This window comes from Tasmannia lanceolata, unplaced genomic scaffold (assembly GCF_043159265.1).
Source record: "Tasmannia lanceolata isolate RefF3 unplaced genomic scaffold, GAP_Taslan_0.1 ptg000005l, whole genome shotgun sequence".
In the NCBI taxonomy this organism is placed as follows: Eukaryota; Viridiplantae; Streptophyta; class Magnoliopsida; order Canellales; family Winteraceae; genus Tasmannia; species Tasmannia lanceolata.
The window spans coordinates 2,778,897-2,802,846 of NW_027518682.1; the positions used below are offsets into that span (position 1 = coordinate 2,778,897).

General features: G+C 38.7%; 1 protein-coding gene across 1 annotated transcript; it reads right to left on the bottom strand.

Annotated features, from left to right (window-relative positions):
* Positions 1 to 14,484: 14,484 nt before the first annotated feature.
* LOC143877096 (8-hydroxygeraniol oxidoreductase-like) lies at positions 14,485 to 23,063 on the bottom strand. The gene is made up of 7 exons (XM_077378859.1): positions 22,903 to 23,063; positions 22,675 to 22,817; positions 21,981 to 22,018; positions 20,842 to 21,244; positions 16,226 to 16,462; positions 14,993 to 15,151; positions 14,485 to 14,862 (listed from the first exon to the last, which is right to left on the bottom strand). Exons 1-7 carry the CDS (start codon positions 22,964 to 22,966, stop codon positions 14,749 to 14,751), a joined length of 1,158 nt encoding a protein of 385 aa, XP_077234974.1. The 5' UTR covers positions 22,967 to 23,063; the 3' UTR covers positions 14,485 to 14,748.
* Positions 23,064 to 23,950: the final 887 nt, after the last annotated feature.

A 23,950-nucleotide genomic window follows, 5' to 3' on the forward strand; every position in this document is an offset into this window, starting at 1 on the left:
TTTGAGATAAATAGTTGTGACCACGTGCATCTTTTTTAAAAATTAATCAGTGATTCAATTAGTATTATAAATATTTTTCCAATAATTATGAATTTGAGATTTACAAGCCATATATGCCCGGAGGGATTTCATAGGCAATTTTGAGGAAAGCCGTTACGCAGCTCAGTTAATTAAAAGAAGCTGACCACTTCCAAATCGTTTGCCCATACACACATTCTGAATAAAACTTTCAACTCATTTATCTCATCAATTGGACTAACTTAAAAGGAGAAAGATGTTATTTTCTCTACCTAGTTTTGCTGAACCTGAAAATCGCCACACTTGGAGGCAATAATCAGTGATCCAGGATGGCTTAGGCGACCGGCCCAAAGCTTCAGTTGAAGATGATCTTCTTGCCCATTAAAATCCTTCCATGAACTCAATGCATGAGGTTGAAGATGATCTTCTTTCTCCAAAGTTGTTGCAGGTTATCACAAAAAGAAAACCGAATTAGTAGGTTGTTTTTTTCATTCTCCACCAAGTGGCCCAAGGTTACGCCAAAATCACAAAAGAGAAACTAAAAGTTATAGGCAAACGAAAATTGAAAGGGAGTACGTGTAAAAAACAACCTACTATTTCGGTTTTCTGTGGCCTGTAACAACTTTCCTGCAAGAGGAAAAAAAAAACAACCTACTCCAAAAACAAACGATTTCAAAATCGTCGAACATGATTACACTACAACAAAACTGAGTTTTCCCTACGGACAAATCCGTAGGGAAAAGTACCAAAATCCGTAGGGAAAATTTTTTCCCTACGGATTTCCCCGTGCCCAACTTCCATAGGGTAGGTGGGTGTAGGGAAAGCCTTTTCCCTACGGATTTAAATTTCTGCAGGGATAGAACATCTTTCCCTACAGATTTTTCCGTTAGAAAGTATTGACCTTTCCCTACAGAAATTAATAAATCCGTAGGAAAAGGTGTGGCTTTCCCTACTGAATTTCCTAATAATCCGTAGGTAGAATGTGATTTTCCCTATGGTATTTTTCCCTACGGAATGTCAATGATCTGTAGGTAAAAGGTATTTTAGTGCGTAAGAGGTGGTTTTCCCTACAAAATTTCCATAAATCCGTAGTTAAAAGAGACATTTTCCTACAAAATTTAATACAATCCGTAGGTAAAAGGTGATTTTCCCTACGAAATTTGAAAAAATCTGTAAGGAAAATGACCTTTTAACCTACGGATTGTTCAAAAAACAAGTAGGTAAAAGGCAGTTTCCCTGCGAACAAGTTATAATTATCCGTAGGTAAAAGGTGTTTTTCACTACATAAATGGAAAATAAAATCTGTAGGGATAGTCCTTTTCATTTTAAAAAAAAATCCTGTATAAATAACCATTTTGTGCGACCAATGGTACCTGTACTTTCCAAAAGCAATCTATACATATTATCAAAATTTCTATTATAACATCTATTTTCCACAACAACATATACAAATATGAAAAAAATGTTGTCTTTAGAATATCTAAGAAATCACAATTCATCTATAGCAAACATCTTGAAATTGTTCCGTCAACAAAATACTACATTGTTCCCAACCACATATCAAAACAACATATTACATTATTCCCAACTATATCAAAACAAAATACTACATTGTCGCCAACCACCTATCAAAACAAAATACTAGCTTCATTGTTCCCAACCATATCAAAACAAAATACTAGATTGTTCAACATTCTTTATCATATCTTCTCTTCATCATCTTCATCATCTCCTCGATCCTCAGTATCATTTGTGAATTAACAATTTAACCTACAAACACAAATCATGTATAAATTAATGATAAAATCAACACATGCATATAAAGTAAATTCATTTTTAGAATTTAAATTGTCATTTAAAACTAATTGTACACTTACAAATGCACGAGGCTAGGCAACATTATTTCCTAAGGCATCGCCGATGACTTTAAATTTTCCATTTGGTCTTGGCAACTTTGCTTCTCAAGATATACATCCATTGAGCATTACTTCACACCATCCCACATCCAATCTTCCCCCCTACAATTTGTGTGGAATCTTCACTTTTGAGCAACCCTTTTGCCACAACAATCCCTTCAAAATTCATCAACATACAAGGAATACATACATGAATTTGGAAACAATTAAATCATAAACATGGTGCACATACAACCATAGATAAGAACTTTATTCATTCATTAATAAGAACTATCATGTACTTAAACCTGTACCGCTTATTAATTGATAGTAGTATGGCATACAAAATTTGAAATAATTTCTCTACAAAGCTCTACATCCCTATGATCCAACATTATAGTAAAGGATCTTTTTGGGCTGTTAGCTTATTTGATGGTTTTAGATCAAGCACACAAATCAATAAATCATGAAAATGAACTTCAAATGTATCATGATCAAGTATACGTTAACATCCTACTACTAGGGATGGGAAATGGGGAAGTAAGAAAAGTGAGAGTGAACAAGAAACAGACATGGGAGTGGTGTCATGCCTAATTGTAAGGGTGTCTATACCAGCCCTTGAGAATATGTAATTATATTGCTTTCCAATGTTGGTTGTTGTGAAGAGAAAATCAAATCCATTTTTGACTTCATAAAGCAAAGCAGTTGCTCCAAAATAAGGACCCCATCCTCCATGCAAAAGCAGTTGTTCCAATGCCATGTTGGATGCAACCAAAATAGATACTCAAGTTTAAAGGGGACTGTACATGAACTCCAACATAATCAATTTGGATCCACTGTTCAATGAAGAAAACCACCTCCTCCCTGGTTTGTCCAAACCGGCTGGTTTGGCAATCCACGCATTACTTTATCTGGATATGCATGCTCCCAAAGTTGACATTGAGCCTGCCTCACCCAACGGATACAAGCAGATTCTTTTGAGTAATATCTCATCCTTAAATGCTGAGGAGAATATTATAGTAAAGGACAGCACAAAATCTACAATTGCCATGATTTGTCCTACTGATTTGGAAAGTGTTAAATGTAATATACCCTTAGAGGGGTATACTTGTCCAAAGATATATAATATATATATAGTGGTTCGTATGGGAGAGATTGCTTAACACAACTCTCAACCATAGGGCTTGTTGTCCCCTCCATCGTCTCTCTCTCTCTCTCTCTCTCTCTCTCTCTCTCTCTGTGAACCATATAGTTATCTAACAGAAAGAAACTTCTGTCCCTTGTAGGAAAACCCTTCCCGCCAAAAGGATATTCAAATTAAAGGCATTCATGGTCCCAATGTCTGTACTTTGGAAGAGGCCAAGGTCAGTCCTGTTGTGACTTAAAGCACAAAAGAGGACATTATACCTTTCAAATCTGATGGATCAATTGAGACAGAGTCTAATCGGAAGTCTACATCTCCAAAGCTCTCTCGTCTAGCAAGCTTCATTGCAGAGTTTCATCAAAGTTCTAGCTTGAGTCCCACTGGTTTCTCTTCGAAACCTACTAATTCAGCATTTTCTGTAGAAGGAAAGTTCACCTCTCCTCCATGCCATTTATCCCTTGAAGGCCAAACCCTTTTTTGCTCAAGCCCTAATCTTCTAATTAAATACTTTCGGCAAAAAATGGGATTGAGAAAAATGACCCCTTTGTGGCATCAACATCTCCTCTGGAGAAGGAAAATGATGGCCCTCCCAAAGTCCCCCTCATTCCCATCTCTTCTACCAAGCCTCCAACTCCCTGGAAAGCTCTATTGGCTCAAGAAGCTGAGGAACCTGTTCAAACAAATCTCAACTTTATCATTCCAGAGAAGGAGGAATTGGATAATCTGTAGCTGGATATCAAGGATGAGGAAACAAAGGAATCAGATTTTAAATGGTCAAACTGTTTGGTAGGTTATTTCTTAGGCAAGAGACCGTATTTTATAGCTTTAAAGGAAAACCCCACTCGCAAATGGAAGCTCAAAGGAGCACTTCAAATGTTCACATTGGAAGATGGTTTCTTCTTGTTCAAATTCGTGAATTCAGAGGATTGCATTTGTGTTCTTGGAGAACCCAGCCATAGCTATGGTGGGAGACCTCTTATTCTACAAAAATGGACCTCTGAAAGTTCTCTTGTCAGGGAGAAATTGCTTGAAATTCCAGTGTGGATCCGTCTCCCGGGGCTGAACTTTAAATTATGGACAACACACATTCGCAGTCGAATCGCAAGCATTATTGGGAAACCTCTATACATGGATTCTCACACTGCTGAATCCACTAGACTCAATTTTGCAAGGATGTGCATCTGAATCAAGGCAAGACAAAACCTCCCTGAAACAATAAATCTCAGAACATCTTCGGGGGCGATTTCACAAAAAATAGTGTATGAATGGAAACCAGAGGCATGTAGTACATGTATGGATTTCAACCACAAATCATCTGAGTGCAGCCAAGCTTTTAGACAGCACATCTCTCTCCCGAAAAAGTAGAGACCGATTGCCAAAAATGAGGAGGATCCAATTTTGCAAACCTCAAAGACCCAAGAGGACCACCTCAAAGATGAGTTCCCTGTTCGCAATTGCATTCCTGTCATTGGAGAAAAATTTGGTCCTCTTCTTTCCTCTCTTGGTCGAGGTAATAGATTCTTTGCGCTTGAAGATTCAGAGGGCAATGTTCCAAATTCAGAAGTTTCAGAAGACAAATGGCAAAAGGTTAATCGGAAAAAAGGAATATCACCAGCTATCTTTCTTCGCCCTCCTGCCTCTTGTGTCCTCCTGCTATCTCCAAACCACCCCTAAAATTTGGTTGATTCTTCTTCTGTTTGGAGAAGTTAAGCTTTATGAGGATTGTTTTAGTCTCTTAGTTGTCTTGGTATGTGCTTTGTTTCTTGCTGTTAGCGACTGCTTTGTTTCTCGTTGTATCCATATCATTTTTTGATAGGTTTTGTCATTTGTTCTTCATGTTTACCTTTCTCGATTAATATATCTGGTAGGGGTCTTGGCTAACCCCAGCTTGCCTATCAAAATTTTTTTTTTGGGAAGTTTCTCATATTTTACTCCTGGATGTTCTTAGATCATATGTGTGGACCTCGATCCGAGAGAGGCGGGGGACGAGCCCCACACTGCGAGTATTTCTCTACAGATCATCCACGTGAATGGAGAGCTCTACCAAGGAACTCTCAAAAGGAATGCCTCTCACAGCATGAGTGGCGATATAAGGTGAGATACCTCTCGATTCGGGGACTGGCCCAGATTCGAGGCGTACCTTAAACAAAGAAGAGTCGCCATCCAAGAAAGTGGGCCCTGGATCCCATACTATGCTCTGTTGCAATGGATAACCAGAGATATAAAAGAAGGTTCGTGCCTGGTTACGAATTTGGAAGGTCTGAAGAGCACCTCATCCGCCCAAGTGCAAACACCTGGTCTCTTATGCCATTTAGTTAATGATTTTGAAGAGTTTTGGGCGAAAGTCATATGAAATGGGAACGAATATCTCCGAGCAGACGTCCATCTAATCATGCATGTCTCGGAGATGATTAAAAAGCACACATAAAAGAAGTGAAAGAAGTGTCACCTGAGAATAACGAGGTTATGAATGTCATACCTAATTGGTGTCTAAGTTCTGGTGTGCAAACACATGCATGCTACCGCTAAAAGTATAAGGTCTGCACAAGAAAGTAAGAAAACAAAGCAAAACACATAACACAAATCAACTCTACGCAAGACTCGACACGACAAATCCTAAAACTCTAATGCAATACTTGACTGGACAAGAATGGCCATCCACCCTGGTTGCTCTACATATCCCGGCCTCGAAAAGAATCAGAATCAACGTAGTTCAATGACCTATTCTAAACTACGATGCCTAACCATCTAGAACCGCTATCCTAGACTCGATCCACTAGACTCGACTGATTTTTAAAGCTTTTTGTATAATTGCTTAAGTTCATATGAATTGTAATTTTTAGGACTCTCTATATGCCATAACTAATGCAAGTTGATTAGCCTTAAGCTAATGCAGGTGGGCCCTACACCCTATGTGTAACTAGGCTGTGCATCCTAAAGAAAACCACGGGCTGACTATATGCTTCCTAGTCTAGCTATCAGTTCGACTAAATGTCTAACAGATCGACTCGAGGCCTCCTAACTCTAGGGACACTCACACGACAGGACACACCATATCAATACAAATCAGGACAGCCTCCTAACTCTAAAACACCTCAAACAACTAGGACAGACTCCTAACTCTAGGGGAAGATCTTTTTGAAACAAAGGTTTTGAAGATTTTGTAATTTTTGAAAAGGTTTGAAATGTTTATTTTTAAAGGTTTGGCTAGACCTGGGATAAAGATCCCAAGCTGCACTACGTACCCTGTGGAAAGGGATCAAGCCAATGTAGTTCGGAACGGATTTTCCTAACTACTCTTAATGACTTAGATTTTTGAGAATTTTTGGTTTTTAGATGTTTTTGAATTTTCAAGTGTTTTTTACTCAAGAGGACAAATTCCTATCATCATAAGAGTATGACAGACTCCTGATATCCCGCAAAGGTTGGACAGCATCCTATGCTTTGCGAGGGAAAAAGACAGAATCACGACTCTGCAAGGGTTGGACAGCATCCTATACCTTGCAAGAGTGGATAAAAATCACATGACTTGATAAGAGGTTGGACGGAAATCTAACCCCTATGATGATAGGACAGACTCCTGAAAGAAGGACTGACTCTCTAGCTAAGGACAGACTCCTATGCTAATGGACTGGTTCTGAAATTAGTAACTCTAAGAGAGGTGCTAACGAGACATGGCATGTCTCCTAGGGATGGATTCACTAATGAGACAAAGCTTGTCTCTAAAGGATATAACTTTCCTTACTGAGACATAGCTTGTCTCTTTAAAAATGGGCTCTTGATGACTCTTTCATCGCCCTTGCAATGAGAAGGACCTAATGGTTTCAGGGTTTTTGTCTAAAAGACTAGGTTAGTCTTATAACAAAAAGATGGGAGAGTTATTTGGACTGAGCAAGTCCCCTAATGATGGGCTTGGGCTAGCGCCTTCATCGCCCTTTGCAATGAGGAAAGAATTATATCTAAAAGACTTAGTTACTCCTTAATAAGGAAGAAGAAAATGCTGAAAAGATCCAACCACTAATAGCAGAGAGTAGGGAGTTCCTGAATACCACTTTCTATACCCCAAAGTTCTTTTCTTTTTGTAAGATGTGACCTCTGAAGCTTTGATGAAATTAGATATCCATGTCTAAGGATAATCAAGTGATGAGAGAACCAACTTTTGCGAGGATATCGAAGAGAGAAAGAACTCAAAACTCCTAACAGTGAACTCAAAAGTCATACTCATCATCGACCAAAGTCTACAACTGTGAAAAATAGTGAAGAGAAAGGTATGTCGCAGCCCGAATCTTGAGATATGCGGAAGAAAGGGCTACCAAAATTAAAGTAAAAAAGAAAGAGTACTCTTATCAAAGTAATGTGGGCTGCCATTATCCAAGAAGTGTGTTGGCTCTATTTTCAATAGGGATGATAAACTCTAGATGGCCGACTCCTGAATAAAATTTTGAATAGCAAAGACTTTAGTTCCTGTTGTGCCAAAGATGAAAAAAAGAAAATCTGGAGACAATGATAATAATTTGTAGAGGCAAAACGAGGGTGATGGTCAATGATGGTTGAGAGATAAAAATGACAAAGATCCTCCCCTGCTTCTCCTTCTTCTCTCTGTTCATTACAATATTAGAAACTTTAATATTCAAAGAACTCTTCCTCTTCAGATCAGTAAAAGTAATGTCAATGGAGTAATGATAGAAATTAGGCAAAAGGTGATATTTTGGTAGTTGGAATCAAAGATTGCCACCGAATTCCATGGCTGAAGCTGCAAAGATAAGGACCTGCTAGATCCAAAAGTACTGATGGTCTGGTGGTATAGAAGATGGTAAGGAACAATGATGCAGTAGAGATAAAAAAGAAGGACAACAGCTATGGACATTACTGTGAGAGTACAAGGACAAGCTAAACGAGCATTGAAACTAGGATGTAATCATATAATCTTTCTTATTCTATTAACATTGACTTTTCTAGTGATATTATCATATAGTTCAGTAAAACAAACTCACAGAAACATGCAACATGTGACAGATTCCAAGCGAAATTACAAACACAGGTAGATCTTGAAAGAGGCATGACAATTTCAAACAACCATGACTACATACAGATCCAAGGAGGAATTTAATAAATTTTGAACAAAATCACATCAGCACATTATCAAATAAACATCCAAGAAGGATCATCACAAATCAACAAAAATCAAGCAAAATTTAGGCAAAGGAAAAAAATCAATTACCTTCTCTTCAACAGAAATAAGCTGAGAATCACCTTGTAACTTGCTTGAAATAATCGAAGTAAGATTTGCACCAGCTGAAGTTGAATCCGTGCCAGCCGGAGAATTTCAGATCTAGGATCGGAAGAAAAGAAATGATCGGAGCTAGGTTGAATCGCCAGAATCCGTGGAGTTTCGCCTGAAAAAATGAAGAAAAAGGGACGGATCTAGGTCTTGATGAGATCAGAAATGATCGATCGGAGAAGAATAAGTTGGTCGAAGCTCAGAAAAGATTGTCGGAGAAGAAAGGTGAATCAAGCTAGGGTTAGGGTTTAAAGGTTGAATCCATGGTTTTTGAAGCTTGGCAAGGGTTAGATCGAGATTAGATCTAAAGCTGGTAGAGGAGCAAAACAACTGTGATGTTGATGTCGGCCGGAGCTCCGGAAAGATTGCCGGAGAAGACAAATTGCAGATCTCTCTCTCTCTCTCTCTCTCTCTCTCTCTCTCTCTTTCTGATTTGCAGACCTCGGATCTTATATCTATATAAGAAATGGCCGGAAAAATTGCTCCTCGCCGGAGAAGATGATCGGATCTTGTCTAGAAATGAGCAAATCTCACTGGAATTTAAGAAACTGACGGATCTAGTTGCAGATAGCTAGAATCTATAGATATTCGTTGAAGAAGATGACCGGTGGGTTAGGATTTGGGTTCTAGATCTGAGGTTTTACCGCTTGAAAAGAACAAAATTAAAAGAGGAACATAAGATGATTCAAAGAAGAACTAATTGGCCGGAGCTCCGGTAATCCTACCGGAGAAGAAGATCGGGGAAGATAATCTTTGATCGGAAATTGCAAGGTTTGGGTTAGGGTTTCAGCCCTTCTCCCTTTTCTCTCTGAGATTTTTCCCCGAAATTTTTAGACGAAAATGAACTCTCCCTTTTCCTTTGCCTGATGGATTCTTTTTATAAGAAAGTGATAAATTCAACCTCTTTTTCTTATTTGGACAACCACCTTTCGGATAATCCACTCCCCTAGTGCATAAGAGCAAACAACAATATATCCTCCCCTTTCATTTTCCAGGACAACTCTCGTTTAAATAATGCACTCCACTATTGTATATTAAAATACACTAATGAACCTTCCACTTTTCTCCCTTGGGTCACCACAAATCGAATAACTCACTCCTCTCTTGCTATACTATACCCTACTACACTATGAACTATTCTCATCTTGATGGGCAAAACTCCACGGATTTCAACGAAATTTTGCGGAGACCTACAGGGAATCCTAACCTACTCTAGGGTGAAATTTAGGGCTTTAAAACATTGGTTTTATGGGGTTTGCATAAAATTGGAAGGTTAAGGGCACGGTCAAAATGGGGTGTCTACAATATGGGATGTGACATCTGCTTTCACCTTGGAAGCACCAACCAATGGTACTGGACATATCAATTCCAGCAGCCTTGCACGTTGAATTAGCAAGGGATAGGAATTAAAGGAATATTAGTAATGGAGGTTAGCCAAAGAGAAAAAGGTTGCAAGCTAAAGCTCATGTGTGGACCTATATGTATAGCTTCCAAAGCTCTATGTCCAATAGCCTTGCACTTGGGAGAGTCAAGAACTGATGTAGTCGAATTTTTATTAACCTATGCAAACTAAAGGAGTTTATGGTTGACATGACAAGGCAAAGCTCAGACTTGGATGATAAAGTATAATTAGTACCTCATAAGTTGCATTTTAGTGCTGCCACAAAAGCTTCCAAACCAGAGGGATGTTAAAAGTGATATCCAATCAGAAAATTTGAACATCATTCATCCATTACTGCCTGATGCTTCCAAACCAAAGGGATGTTCTAATGTGAAAACAGTCAATACAAGGAAAATATAACACAGAGAACATGTCCATGATCATCTATCAAAAAATTTATGGAAGTTTGCTTCCCCCATGAATAACCCACAACATCATTTATTTTCTTCTTTTATATTAGTCACCAAGGAAGATCAACACCTTCTGATAAGAATTTAAAGGACTACCAGGGAAATTAATAGCAAGAAAAATCTAAACTAAATCAGTTAAATGCTAACAGTACGAACCATTTTACACAATAAATCTACAAGAAACAAGGGAAATAAATGAAAGGGACCTCCCATCAGTCACAACAGTTAAAACATCCCACTAATCTATTGTAACTAAAAGAGAGGATGGAATATATATAATGCATAAAATAGCAATTAACGATGAAAATTGGTAATTGAACACCAAAGCAATGAACTCCAATGTGTAATGTGCAATTTCTCATCGGTAAATGTACAAATTGTCCCTGAAGGCTATTTATTGGATTCCATAAATCCATATTTCACGCCTAAAAGTATTTTAACAAAAATAAAAAGGGGCGGAGAAAGAAAATTGGAACTGCATACCTTCCAGGATTTTCTGAGAGCGGCGGAATCACATAATCGATGATGATAAGGATATCCAACAAATGCCTGATCTTCTCCTTCTACGATTCAACCACCTAGTGGTTAGAATCCAAGTCGCTGAGCTCATTAAATCCAGGAAAAATGCAACAGAACGCAAACTTCAATAACCCAAGATAAGATATCACAAACACCTAACAACCCACAACACTAAGGCAAAGTAGTAGAGAGAAGAAACGAAAAATTAAGAAATATCAATAGAAATAAAACTACAAGAAAAGACAAGTGCAACATTAAAATGAGTAATGCCACGACATAGATGAATATAACATTAACATGACACTTTTGAAAACAATTGTAAAATTTACCAAGGCAGAATAGATGAATACAAAAATAGCTTTTGTTCACAAGATATAAGGATAAGAATACAATCTTTTAAAGCTGCTTCTAAAGTCTAATTTAAATGAGGAATGCCAAAAATACAGAAGCAAAATTATACCACCTCAAGACTCATGTTTTCGAGGAAAGAACAACATTCCCAATATTCGGGAAAAAATGTTAAGAAAATCTGCTCTTTCCTGGTTAGGAAGTAATTTTGCAAAGGTAATTAATCAATAATAAACACAAATTAGCTTTTAATAGATCTTATAGAAAATCAGAGTATCTACTTATCATTCACAATCCATCCACCGAAGAAAAAAACAAGTCCATTTTCTCTTCTAAAAAGAGAAGATTGTATCGGAAATAGATCTTAGGCATAAAACCCAATACCGCTGTAATCCTTAGAAAATCAGAGGAAGAGAAAGCAGAGAAATGCAAAAATCTGAACAAAAAAGATAAATGAAATATACATCACGATCAGACTCGAACTGAAGCCTGAATGAACCACTCGGTTCACAAGAACAAATCAAAGAACTCAAGCGTAAACCCCTCTCTGTTCTCTCCTCCACATCCAAATACCTTAAACCCTTCTCTAGTCTCTCCTCCACAGCCAAATACCTCAAGCCCCAATTTCTCCTTCACAGAAATATCTCTTCCACAGATGTTGAAAACTGTCGAACTAAGAGAGAATAGAAATTAAGGCTTTAGGGAAAGTTAAGAGAGGAGTTCTCGAGAAGAATAAGAAGAGGAGTTTTATGATGGAGAAGAAGAAGATGTGTCTGGAAGAGAGAATCTGGGTTTCATTGAGAGAGAGAGAGAGAGAGAGAGAGAGAGAGAGAGAGACTGGGCATGGTGAAGAGATGGTTCGGTAAAGGAGAAATTGGGGCTTTTGGCACAATAGGAGAGGACCAATACTGCAAGAACTTCATTCCCTTGGCCATTTTAGAGAGAGAGAGAGAGAGAGAGAGAGAGAGAGAGAGAGAGAGATCTGAAGGCTTCTCCACCATCGTTTCCTTCCAATCCAAAAACCCTAAAGTCCCATTTCAAACAAAACCCTAACTTCGAGGAATATAGTTCGGATGAGAAAGAGAGGGAGAGAGACAACCTGCTGTTGTTTGATGGAGGCAAGGATAGAGGCCACCAAGCACAAAGAGGAAGAGGCCTTGCTAGCTAGGGCACATAAGAAAACATGAATGAGAGAGGTTTTGACAAAATAAAAGAAGCGGAAAAAGTGAGCGCGCGACAAAATAAAAGAAAAGGGAAAAGTGAGCGCGCGACTAAATTTTAAGTGATTTCCGTATGGAAAATAAAAAAAGCATACCCCTATAGGATTCCGTAGGCAAATATACCAATTTCCCTACAGAGACATATTAATATCCGTGGGTAAAACCATATCGTAGGCATATATAAGAGGCATATATAAGAGGCTTTGCTTACGGATTACTATACCAACCGTAGGTAAAAGTTTTATCCCTATGGAAAATTAAGCAACCGTAGGGAGATAGTGTATATCCCTACGGATTTAGGATCCGTAGGTAAAAACAAAGCTTATCTACAAACATAATTTAAGTCGGCAGGGAAAGCCCAGTTTTCTTGTAGTGTTAGTTGATCCAAAAAACATGACCAATGAAGTGTCTTTAGGGCCTGTCAAGACTCGAGAGAAGCCATGGGTACGTTTTAGTGGGTGTTGGTCTAACTGAACACATGTATATCAACTTATCGGGACCATACATTTGCTATGTGGAATCCATGATCAGAATATTGGGGTTCCACGAAAAATTGGTGATAAAGTCACCGCCATTCTAGGATAAATTCCCCACCTTTACCAGTGATAAAGCCACCCGTAAAACAAGGGTACAAGCTCTCTCTCTCCCCAACATGAACAGTCGGTGGGGCCCGACAACTGATTTATTTAAATCATTGAACAAGGTAGACGGGAGACCCCACCCATACTTAATTCTCGTGAGATATCGTATGGCGTAAGCTTGTGTAGCTCAGTATTTTTCAAAATGGACTGTACGGCCCACACCATAGGATAATCCAAACCGTCCATTTGATGGGCTCGAGACTACAACATAAATAGGTTACGACCTAAAATTCATTTGCATAGGATTATCCCAACCCTATGATCTATGGAGGTTTCCATTAGATCAGAGGGCAGAGATTGGAGGGTTATGGGGTCATCCTATGGAAATGAATTTTTGGGCACAACCTATTTACATTGTGGCCCATGAAATGGACTGCTTGGATCATCTCATGGTGCGGTCCATACAGTCCATTTTGAAAAGCACTACACTATACAAGTTGACATGTACTCTCTCTTTCTTGTATCTTTGAACACGACCCTTTGTAGCGCCCAACAATGAATTGTTTAGATCTTTGGAGAAGGTGAAGACCATAAAAATGTATTTTTTATTTAAAAAATCACCATGGGTTTACTTTTTTCGAACATCCAAACCATTCATTTCTTACGACTCGTTAAGGAGGGGCCCAAATTTATATGTGTCACATGGTTTTGCTAATGAGTGGAAAATGAACAGTTAAAGAGGGGACTTTTTTAAGGCAAAACAAAATTAAAATGAAGTTTTCAATGCTCATTGATCCATTGATTAGAGATCTTTACACATAACTGACTAAACCTTGAATCGACCGACCCATTTGTTGCAAAAAAAAAACCCGTGTGGGGTTTTTCTGAAGATGAGAAATCAGAGCAGTCGTTGCAGGGATTAATCGATCTATGTTTGGTGAGAAACCAAAAAAAAGTAGAAGTTTTCTTGAAGAACTGGGTTGAAGATGGCAGATTAAAAATGCTTCTTCTCCCTGTTCAAAAAATCGGCATTAATTGCTTCTCCGTTATTGTCATCAAAAAATTTCAAATGCCCAAATGGGTATTCAAACACCTCCACGGAACCAAAATCATGCAGAAATGCAGTCGAGGAATCTTGTTTTAGGGAGATAAAATTGGAGAAGGGGATTTTTGGAGCTGCTGATTCCTTTTGTTACCAGACACTGGTTTTGGACTCATAGGGTCCAATAATAACTTTTGGACTCACAATCCAAAACAAACAGGGCCTAAACAAGTAGCTTGCTTGTACTTTTGCTCACTAATGTAGTTTTTTAAGAAAATGCATGCGTAGATTGTTAAAGTATAAAAGATAAATAGCGCATTTTCTCCAACAGCTTCAGCTTTTGGAGAAGTTGGTTAGTTAACATAGTATCAGAGCCAAAGGTCTCAAGTTCAAACCTCCCGGATAGCAAAAATTCATATGCAATGGTCGGCTCAAAGTTGGGACCACATCTGCCACGTGTTTGCCAAGTGGGCCACGCGTGCGGGGGAGTGTTAAAGTATAAAAAATAAATAACGCCTTTCTCCAATAGCTTAAGCTTTTGGAGAAATTGGTTAGTTAACATAGATACCCATATAATAGCTCATCTTTCCGAATCTCAATTTATTATGAGCAAATATTTCAGAGTAATATATGAAATAGGATATTAGCTGAATAGAATAGGAGATTGGCAAGGATTATTTCTAAGGACATCTATCCCTAGAGTCCAGGCTAACATTTCTTATTATTCATTCGAGTGCTAAACGTTTAGAAGCTTAGCAAGTGACCCCAAAACCTTAATGAGAAGTCAACAATATTTACAAATCCATAGAACTAGTGATACTCCATTCGTGGATTAATACCCTTTTAACTTCAAGTCATGTGTATGATGAGTTTGAGACAATCCGGTTGTTTCAGTATCTCGAATGCACGGCCCATCTCTTCGAATTTGATTTCATGAGTCACAAGTGCATCAAGTTGAAGTTCCTGCATTAACCATTCCATTATATACAGAGAGAGAAGCCTAATCGGACACTTTGCATAATCTTATTACTGATTAAGCATAATTTTGGGTAGAAGGAGGTGCAAAATAAATACTAATTGATTGGTAACACACCTTATTTACGCATTTGCCTATGATAACAGGAAGGTCGGAGCGAGGTTGGATTCCTCCAAAGAGACAACCCTTTAATGTTAAGCCACTGAAGAGGGAGAGCAAGTTAACGGGAGCGATTATCTGATTCCCTGCACCGATTAAGATTGTTACCCCTAGCCCCTGTTCACCCGGTCACAACACAAAGAAAAGGGTAATAAATAAGAATACTAATGAGAAGCGGATAGAGGGGAAAAAAACAACGGTTGTTAAACAATAATTAATAAATTTATATAGTAAAAAATAAAAGATCAGATAAATCATAATTCAAATTGATTTAAAAAGGAAATTTTAAAAAGTAGTTGCAGAAAGGGTTAGAATCTACGGATGGTTGGTAGTTTCAAAATTATTAACCTAAGAAGATCTGACATTTTGATGATTCAACCAGATTTTTCCCTATTAAATCTGATTTTTTGACGATTCAGGTCGAGTTTTGCCTATTCAATCCGTTTTTTATGATTCAATCTAATTTTTACCCATTTAACCAGACTTTTTTTATTTAACCCAAAATTTTACCGATTATATTCAATCAGATTTTTAGTTGCAGCCCCCCCTTTTTTTTGTTGATAAACTAAGATTGAACCTCCGACCTCATGGTTGAGGGAAATTGCCTTTACCAATTTGCCAGAGGCTCAACCACTGTTGCATGACCATCAGATGATTTGAACCGTCCATTTTTTTATATTATTTTGAATCTCATACAATCAAGTAATACTAACTTCTGAAAAATACAGGCACCTAGAATTACCACATTTTATATTTCTTTAAAAAGAGTTTTCTAGTGTTTGTCTAACTTTGTAAAGATTATTTTTACTACTCTCGATTGTTTACACAAATCCTAAACGATGTTCATACAGAGCGCTTTAAGGATGAATGATAGATATTGAATGAAATCAACAAATCTTAAATTTGGGAAGTGATATTTACGCCCCTTTTGATCATCAGGGACACCCACCGCCAGTGTACATGGCAATCAAACCCTCAAGATTCTTCTGGCATCAAGTACATTAGCCCCCCTTTAGTCATTGATACACTGGCGCTGCCGCGCTGGGTGTCCCTTGTGATCAAAAGGGGGCATAAATATCACTTCCCTTAAATTCTTTTTCCCATCACAATTTTGATCCCGCATGAAAATGACCCACAGAGGTAAACAGTTAAAAGGGCAATTAATCATTTGATAGAATAGAACATACGTACCTTTTTAGTGCTTTCGAGGGCTTCATTGAGTACGGCCGGTACCCCTGTGCACTCGAAAGTATAGTCGACGCCCTTTCCACCGGTCATCTCTTTAATCACTTCTGAAACAGGTTTGTCATATTCTTGGGGGTTTACGAATTCCGTCATCCCAAAAATCTTTCCTTTCTCCTTCTTTTTGCCATTCAAATCCACGCAAATGATTTTAGTTGCCCCCATAGCTTTTGCTCCGTTTACCACCTGCACTGAATTATAGTATTAAAGACCTGAGCATACAAAAGTACAAGTAGGACCCACCTAGTTGATGATCTATACCATTCATTTGCTTGTAAGGCCCCACAAAGGAATGGTTTGGATGATTGAACAAGAAGCTCTTGTACTGTGGTTTTGTGATGCCTTTACAACATGATATGCGGGCGTGCATTTTCCACAATAAATTTGGCAGTCCCTGTCATAGATAGACTGTGCCTCAATGATCTTCTCCATAGGATGCCATTCAATTTGAACTTTCTGTGCCGTCCATTTTACACCAAATATATTTGACGGTAAAGACCATTCTATCGAGAAGATTTTTGGGGGCATGGCCTACCCACAATGGGGACCAACTAATGAATGGCTAAGATCATCAATATATGTGGGCGTGTATTCACTCTGATCTACACGCTCTACCTAACATATAAAATTTCATCTTTACATTATAACAGCTCTTAACAAGATAAGCAAAATTAATCTTTTCAGTTTTTGAAGAGGAGATTACTTCTTCACGTAATTCTAATTCCATGCTTTCTTATTTTACTCACAGACCTATTGTCCATTTTTCATGGAAATCATCAAATGGTGGCACACCAAATCAACCTCCCTCATTCATGACCATAGTCAGCAAAACGTAATTCGGCAGGGGAAAAAAAACGGTACCTAAAAATTCGATTTTAATTTGGTAGAGGAATGCTAGACTCACGGTGCCCTTGCAGAAAAAGGGCCCCCGTTGGTGAAATTCCATTTAAGACAGTTATGATCCTGCAATCTTTAATGGTATTTGACCAATGGGGGCCCTTTTACCCCTTTTATGCAAGGGCTCTTGAGTGTAGCATTTAGATATAAAAAAAACCTATAAAATAAATGGAAACTCAAAAAACGCATACGTGGGGAAAAATTGAAAAGTTGGCCATAGAAACACGTTCAATAAAAGTATACGAGGAATGATAGATACAAGGGAAAATCATTAAAAAAAATGCAAAGTTTATGCGAAATTGTGAACAAAGGGTAGTGATTTAAAAATTATAAAAAGGTATTGTCAGGTGAGAGAAGATGGCTTTTAGGACAAATATATCCCTCCTAATGGTTCCGGGGTATAAAATGTGGTTCCCTAATGGTTCCGGGGTATAAAATTTGGTTCCCTAGTGGTTCTGAGGTATAAAATGTGGTTCCGTAGTGATTCCGGGGTAGAAAATGTGGTTCCCTAGTAGTTCCGGGGTATAAAATGTGGTTCCCTAGTGGTTCCGGGGTATAAAATGTGGTTCCCTAGTGGTTCCGGGGTATAAAATGTGGTTCCCTAGTGGTTCCGGGGTATAAAATGTGGTTCCCTAGTGGTTCCGGAGTAGAAAATGTGGTTCCCTAGTGGTTTCGGGGTATAAAATGTGGTTCCCTGGTGGTTCTGAAGTATAAAATGTGGTTCCGTAGTGGTTCCGGGGTTTCGGAGTAGGGGTGTAAACGAGCCGAGCCTAGCTTGGCCAGGCTCGGCTCGTTAAGCTCAAAAGCTTGGCTCGGGCTCGGCTCGGGCTCGAACCAGGCTCGGCCAGGCTCGCGAGCCTTATCGAGCTCGAATTATATTAATTTTACACCCCTCATTTTCCCTGGACAGCCCTATCTAGTATTTTTTACTACTCTTTTTACACTAGGGGGTGGTCCAAGTAACAAATGGGGTTCCAAAAAAGAAGTGACATATTTTGCCTCCCCTTTCACTCTCTGGACAACCCTTTTAGTGTATATATAAATATATAATATATATATATATTTAAATATATTAAATTCTTAACGAGCCTTAACGAGCCGAGCTCGAGTGAGCTTCCGAGCCCGAGCCAAAATTGACACCCTTATTCCGGAGTATAGAATGTGGTTCTATAGCGGTTCTGGGGTATAAAATGTGGTTCTCTAGTGGTTCCGGGGTATAAAATGTGGTTCCCTAGTGGTTCTGGGGTAGAAAATGTGGTTCCCTAGTGGTCCCGGAGTAGAAAATGTGGTTCCCTAGTGGTTCCGGAGTAGAAAATGTGGTTCCTTATTGGTTCCGAGGTATAAAATGTGTTTTCCTAGTGGTTCTGGGGTAGAAAATGTGGTTCCCTAGTGATTCCGAGGCATAAAATGTAGTTCGGTAGTGGTTCGAGGGTATAAAATGTGGTTCCCTAGTGGTTCCGAGGTATAAAATGTGGTTCCATAGTGGTTCCGAGGTATAAAATGTGGTTCCGTAATGGTTCTGGGGTATAAAATGTGGTTCTGTAGTGGTTTTGAGGTATAAAATGTGGTTTCCTAGTGGTTCCGGCGTATAAAATGTGGTTCTCTAGTGGTTCCGGGGTAGAAAATGTGGTTCCCTAGTGGTTCCGGGGTATAAAATGTGGTTCCCTAGTGTTTCCAAGGTATAAAATTTGGTTCCCTAGTGGTTCCGGGGTAGAAAATGTGGTTCCCACGCCGGGCCCGTACGGGCCGGGTCGACCCGCGTGTCACTCGGATTTTTGCCGTATTTTTTAAGATGTTTTTGGGAAATGTTATCCGCACTACCGTATTTTGATGAGGACACTCCTCACTTTATTAAAAGTACGGTATGGCCCGCACTATAGGATAATCCAAACCATCCATTAGATGGGCCAAAGCCTAAATAGGCTGTGCCCCAAAAAGCATTTCCGTAGGTTTATCTTAACCCTCTGATTAGAATGTTAGAGGGTTGGTCATAACCCTCTATAGATCGGAGGGTTCGGATCAACCTATGGAAATGATTTTTGGGACACAACCAATTTAGGATGTGGCCCATCTAATTGACGCTTTGGATCATCCTATGGGGGGCCATACCGTACTTTTAATTAAATGAGGAGTGCCCTCATCGAAATACAGTAGTGTGGATAACATTTCCCTTTTTTTGTATGGGAATTTGCTAGCCACCTTTGCCGAGGCAACTTCTCGGCTTGTGGCCCATCATTTGATGCAAAGATTGGTAGAAGTAATATGGGTGCAAAGGTGGCTAGCAAAAGCATAATTGCAAAAAATAGTAATCATTACTTGCAAAAAATAGTAATCATTACGGATTTGTGGCTGAAGTGCCAAGTTTTAAATGAAAAATTACGAAAAAATGGAAGTAAAATATTAAAATTACGAAAAAAATACCAAAATGATGCACTAACATATGACAATTACTGAACTACAAAGTTTGACTGTCTTCCGTCGGAAGTCCGAACTTTTGTTCGGAAGTCCGAAGTTTTATTCGGACTTCCGACGGAAGCCAGTAGAATAGGGATAATTCCAAAGATTTTTATTTTCAAATTGACTAAAACTTCGAAGGATAATAGGGATATACATTGTGATCTTAGTGTCATGCAGGCAACCATAAATTGAAGCTTGATTTTGATATTTTAGAATAAAAAAATGCAAAGAAAATGGATTTATCTTGAAAATGGGGAAAACAACAAAATTCAGTTTTAAGCTCAAAATTCGTTTTCTTTGCATTTTGTAACACTGCTTCGATAAGTTTATCATAAATAAACCCTCATGATTACCAAACCCTGTTGTAAATGGCAACCTTCAAAACCTTTCCATGGAGTTTTTCACGTTAGAAAAGTCTTGAGGAAGAAGAAGGTGGTAGGTGAGAAGGTAATAAGTGCATAGGGATAGGTGCAAAAAGGTGGAGAGAAAAAAGAGGTATGAGGGGTATATTTGTCCTAAAAGCCATATTCTCTCACTGACAACACCTTTTTTATAAATTTCAATTCAATACCCTTTGTTCACAATTTTGCATAAACTTTGCATTTTTTTAATAATTTTCCCTAGATACAAGGGAGCCCTTGCATAAAGAGCCGCAAAAGGGCTTATGATTGGATCCACGTCATCAAATGTAACTGATTTTTCTTTTTCAACTGATTTTAAATGTAACTGAAAATGACGTGGATCCAATGAAGAGCCCTTTTGCAGCTCTTTATGCAAGGGCTCCCTTGTATCTATCATTGCTCAAAGCATACATAATAATAATAATAATAATAATAAAAAGCAGTGTTTTGTTGCCGCGAAAGTTTTAACCAAGGTATTAAAAGGAGAACTTACAAAATGCTTTTTTGTTTGTTATGCTTTAAAGTGGCGTCTTGCTAAGTATGGTAGGGGCGGAGGCACATAAAGGACCCGTCATTGCAAAATCCCTTTTATTAGAAGTAATATGTGCAGAAATTCCAGTGTAAATTCCAAGTGATATGGCCACGGCCCACAATGACCAATGCAGGCAAAATGTAAAATAGTCCGGACCCCCAAGTGTAAATTCCTGCCTCCGCCCATGACTACTATGGTGTTGAGTCCTGATTGGCTTCTAGATTTCCAGTTGATTTAGTTATCTATGGGCATCTATATCATATCATGTACATACGTACCCCCAGTCCGACACCTCCGAGGCCAAAAACAGCCACCGTCGATCCCTTTCCAAGCTCGGCCACCTTCCAAGCTGCCCCGTATCCCGTAGAGTAGCCGCACGAGATGAGGCTAGCGTGTGGTAGAGGCAAGGACGGATCAATCTTCACAGCATAGTTAGTATTGATCACGGTGTACTGAGAAAATGTTGAGCAAGTGAACAAATGGTACAGCCTATGCCCTTTACAAGACATTCTTGAAGTGCCATCGGGCATGAGGCCGTCCATTGTGATAGGGTGTTTCTCGCAAATGTTGGTCTTTCGCGATTTGCAATTACCACATTCCTTGCATTCTCCTACATAAGTTGGGATGACCATGTCTCCTTCTTTGAAATCCGTCACTCCTTTGCCAACGCTCTCCACCACACTGCATCAAAAAATTTTAGAATTTTGTTTATGCAGTTAGAAACCTCATGTGGAAATAGGAAGATATTTAGTCTTCTCCTTGCTTTTCTTCTTCTTTTTCATGTTATTCTATCTAATGTCGCTTACGGGGGAACATGTGTTCGTGATCTAGACCATTCATTTCTTCGTGTTCCTAAAAATTACTTTATTTTCAGGAATTGACAAACAAAAAGGGTACACATGTATTCATTTCTAAGAAGAGACAACATTGTATATATTTCTAGGTATTTGCTAGGGACCATCGCAGAAAATCAATTCACGGATACCAGCCACAAATGCACACTTTTCAACAGCCAACTACGAAATGCCTTTCTCCATGATCCCTAGCAAATCCCATATTTTTATATATAAATAGACGAGGCCGGGCTGATATTCTCACTACCCGATTTAATTAGCCTTTTTTTTATGACATAGGGTATCACCACCCCTAGTTTTAGGACGCGACTATTCCCCATGGATGCGGGCAATCACTCGTAAACCACGCGCATCGGATAAGCCGTGGGGGATTCAAACTCTCGTCACTGGGGAGTAGACCCATGACTTTAAGCCAAAGAGCCACACCCGTATGGCCGTATGGGTGTATGGGTTGATTTAATTAGCTTTTGATGATAGTACAATACTCAAGATTCTCTTAACATCCAATCAGAAAAGTATAAAGCAAAGTCTTTAAATATGAGAGAGGGAGAGAGAGAGATTACCCAACACCTTCATGTCCGAGAACTCTTGGAAAAAGTGGCTGTAGATCACAAGAGAGCATTAAGTCAGACATTATGAGGTTACTTAGCCTTTAAACCAAAGCATGTCATATAGGCTTTTATCCACAAGCTTGAATTTTCAATGAATTGAGAAGCAAGAAAAGGCTAACCACCATATGTATGACAAAATTTAGAAAATGTATTGTAGTTCAGTAATGTGTGTGACTAAAAACGATAACATATTTTAAGTTTTCTCCAATATGAGAAAACTCTCAAAGTCCAAAGGTATTGAAAAGATAGTAATTATTTGGTGTCCAACCCATTTTTATTAAATCAAGAATGGGTTAAATGTTGGAGGAAGAACATTCTCAATGATCCAAACCATTCATTTGTAGGTACCCACCATGGATTGGTCATTTCCCCAAAATCTCCCACATTGGACGAGCCCAAGCATTCAAATAATTAATCACCAAAATAAAATGGAGGTTTTGATATGCAATTGGACAAAAATCATTCAAAAGTAAAAAATAGGCAATTGCACAAAACACTTCAAATTTTGAGGTTAGGATTGAATGATGCAATAGATTTTTGGTATATAAGTATATAACCAATCTAATGTAGGGCTCAATGGTTCAAGCACCATATCATTCCTTGTTGAAAATAGAAAAAAAGGAAGGAGACCAAGTTATGTACATACAGTGGGGTATGATTTCTGACAGAGGATATCAGTGTGGCATAAGCTTGAGCAGAGCATCTTCATTCGAATCTCCCCAAAATTTGGTGGGTCCACCTGGATGTCTTCCATCACCAATGGCTCTTCATGTCCCCAACAAACGGCCGCTGTAAAAATAGAATCAAATGTTCTCAATTCCCATTTCTCTTCACCTCAGAACACCAAAACAGCTTATTACATGTAGTAGCTTACCTTTGCAAGTTATTACTTGTAAGGCATTCTTCGACATCGTCAGACCTTTTTCGCCAGAATTCATGACTGGAGCTGGAGATGCTAATTAGTTCGTTTCTGATTTAGAGAAAGGAGCGATAGATACACAAGTAGGGTTAGTCGGATTTATATAGACACAACCAGAGAGAGAGAGAGAGAGAGAGAGAGAGAGAGAGTTTTAGTGATTTGATTGAATAAGATAAGAAACGCCAAAGAAAGTGGAAACTTTTACTACTTGTGATTTGACTGAATAGGATATGAAACGGCCAAAAAGTGGAAGCACTTAAAGAGGAAAGGAATTTTAGCTGTCATCAATCATCACTAAGATCCCGCTAAATGTAGCAAAACAAATTAGTGATGTCATCACCTATCGATTCTCTATTAGGCATACGCGGCTCTCTCTCTCTCTCTCTCTCTCTCTCTCTCTCTCTCTCTCTCTCTCTGAACCTTTAGTGGGCCTAAGATCTTAATTGCAAGGTAGGCCTCACCCACTTCTACCCCGGGGGGGGGGGGGCGGGGGCGAATTTATCAGCTACCTTTTTTCTACTGTTATGGAAACTGATGAGAAGCAAATCTCGCCATTATCTTGTTTGTTTCAACAAGAAACACACTTTATCTCTTAAGCACATAAACACTCGGTCACATATTTAAAAGGGTTTTGCTAACGGGCACCCGTTAAGGTGCATTGGAAAAGAAATTTTCCAATCATTTGATAAGTTTCAAATTTTTACACCGGTTTTGAGAATTCTTTATAAAAAAAACTTGTAAAATTTCTTTCCCAATGCACCTTAACGAGTGTCCATAGGGCAAGTCGTTAGGAAAACCCTTTAAAATATTTAAAAAAGTAAGGTTTTGGGAATGATTACTCAAGCCGGTTGTTACAATGTTAACTTACCAACTTCTCCAAAAGCTTAAGCTATTGGAGAAAGGTGGTGTTTATCTTTTTTACTTTTACACTCCCCGCACGTGTGGCCCACTTGGCAAACACGTGGCACATGTGGTCCCACTTTGGGCCGACCATCACATGTGA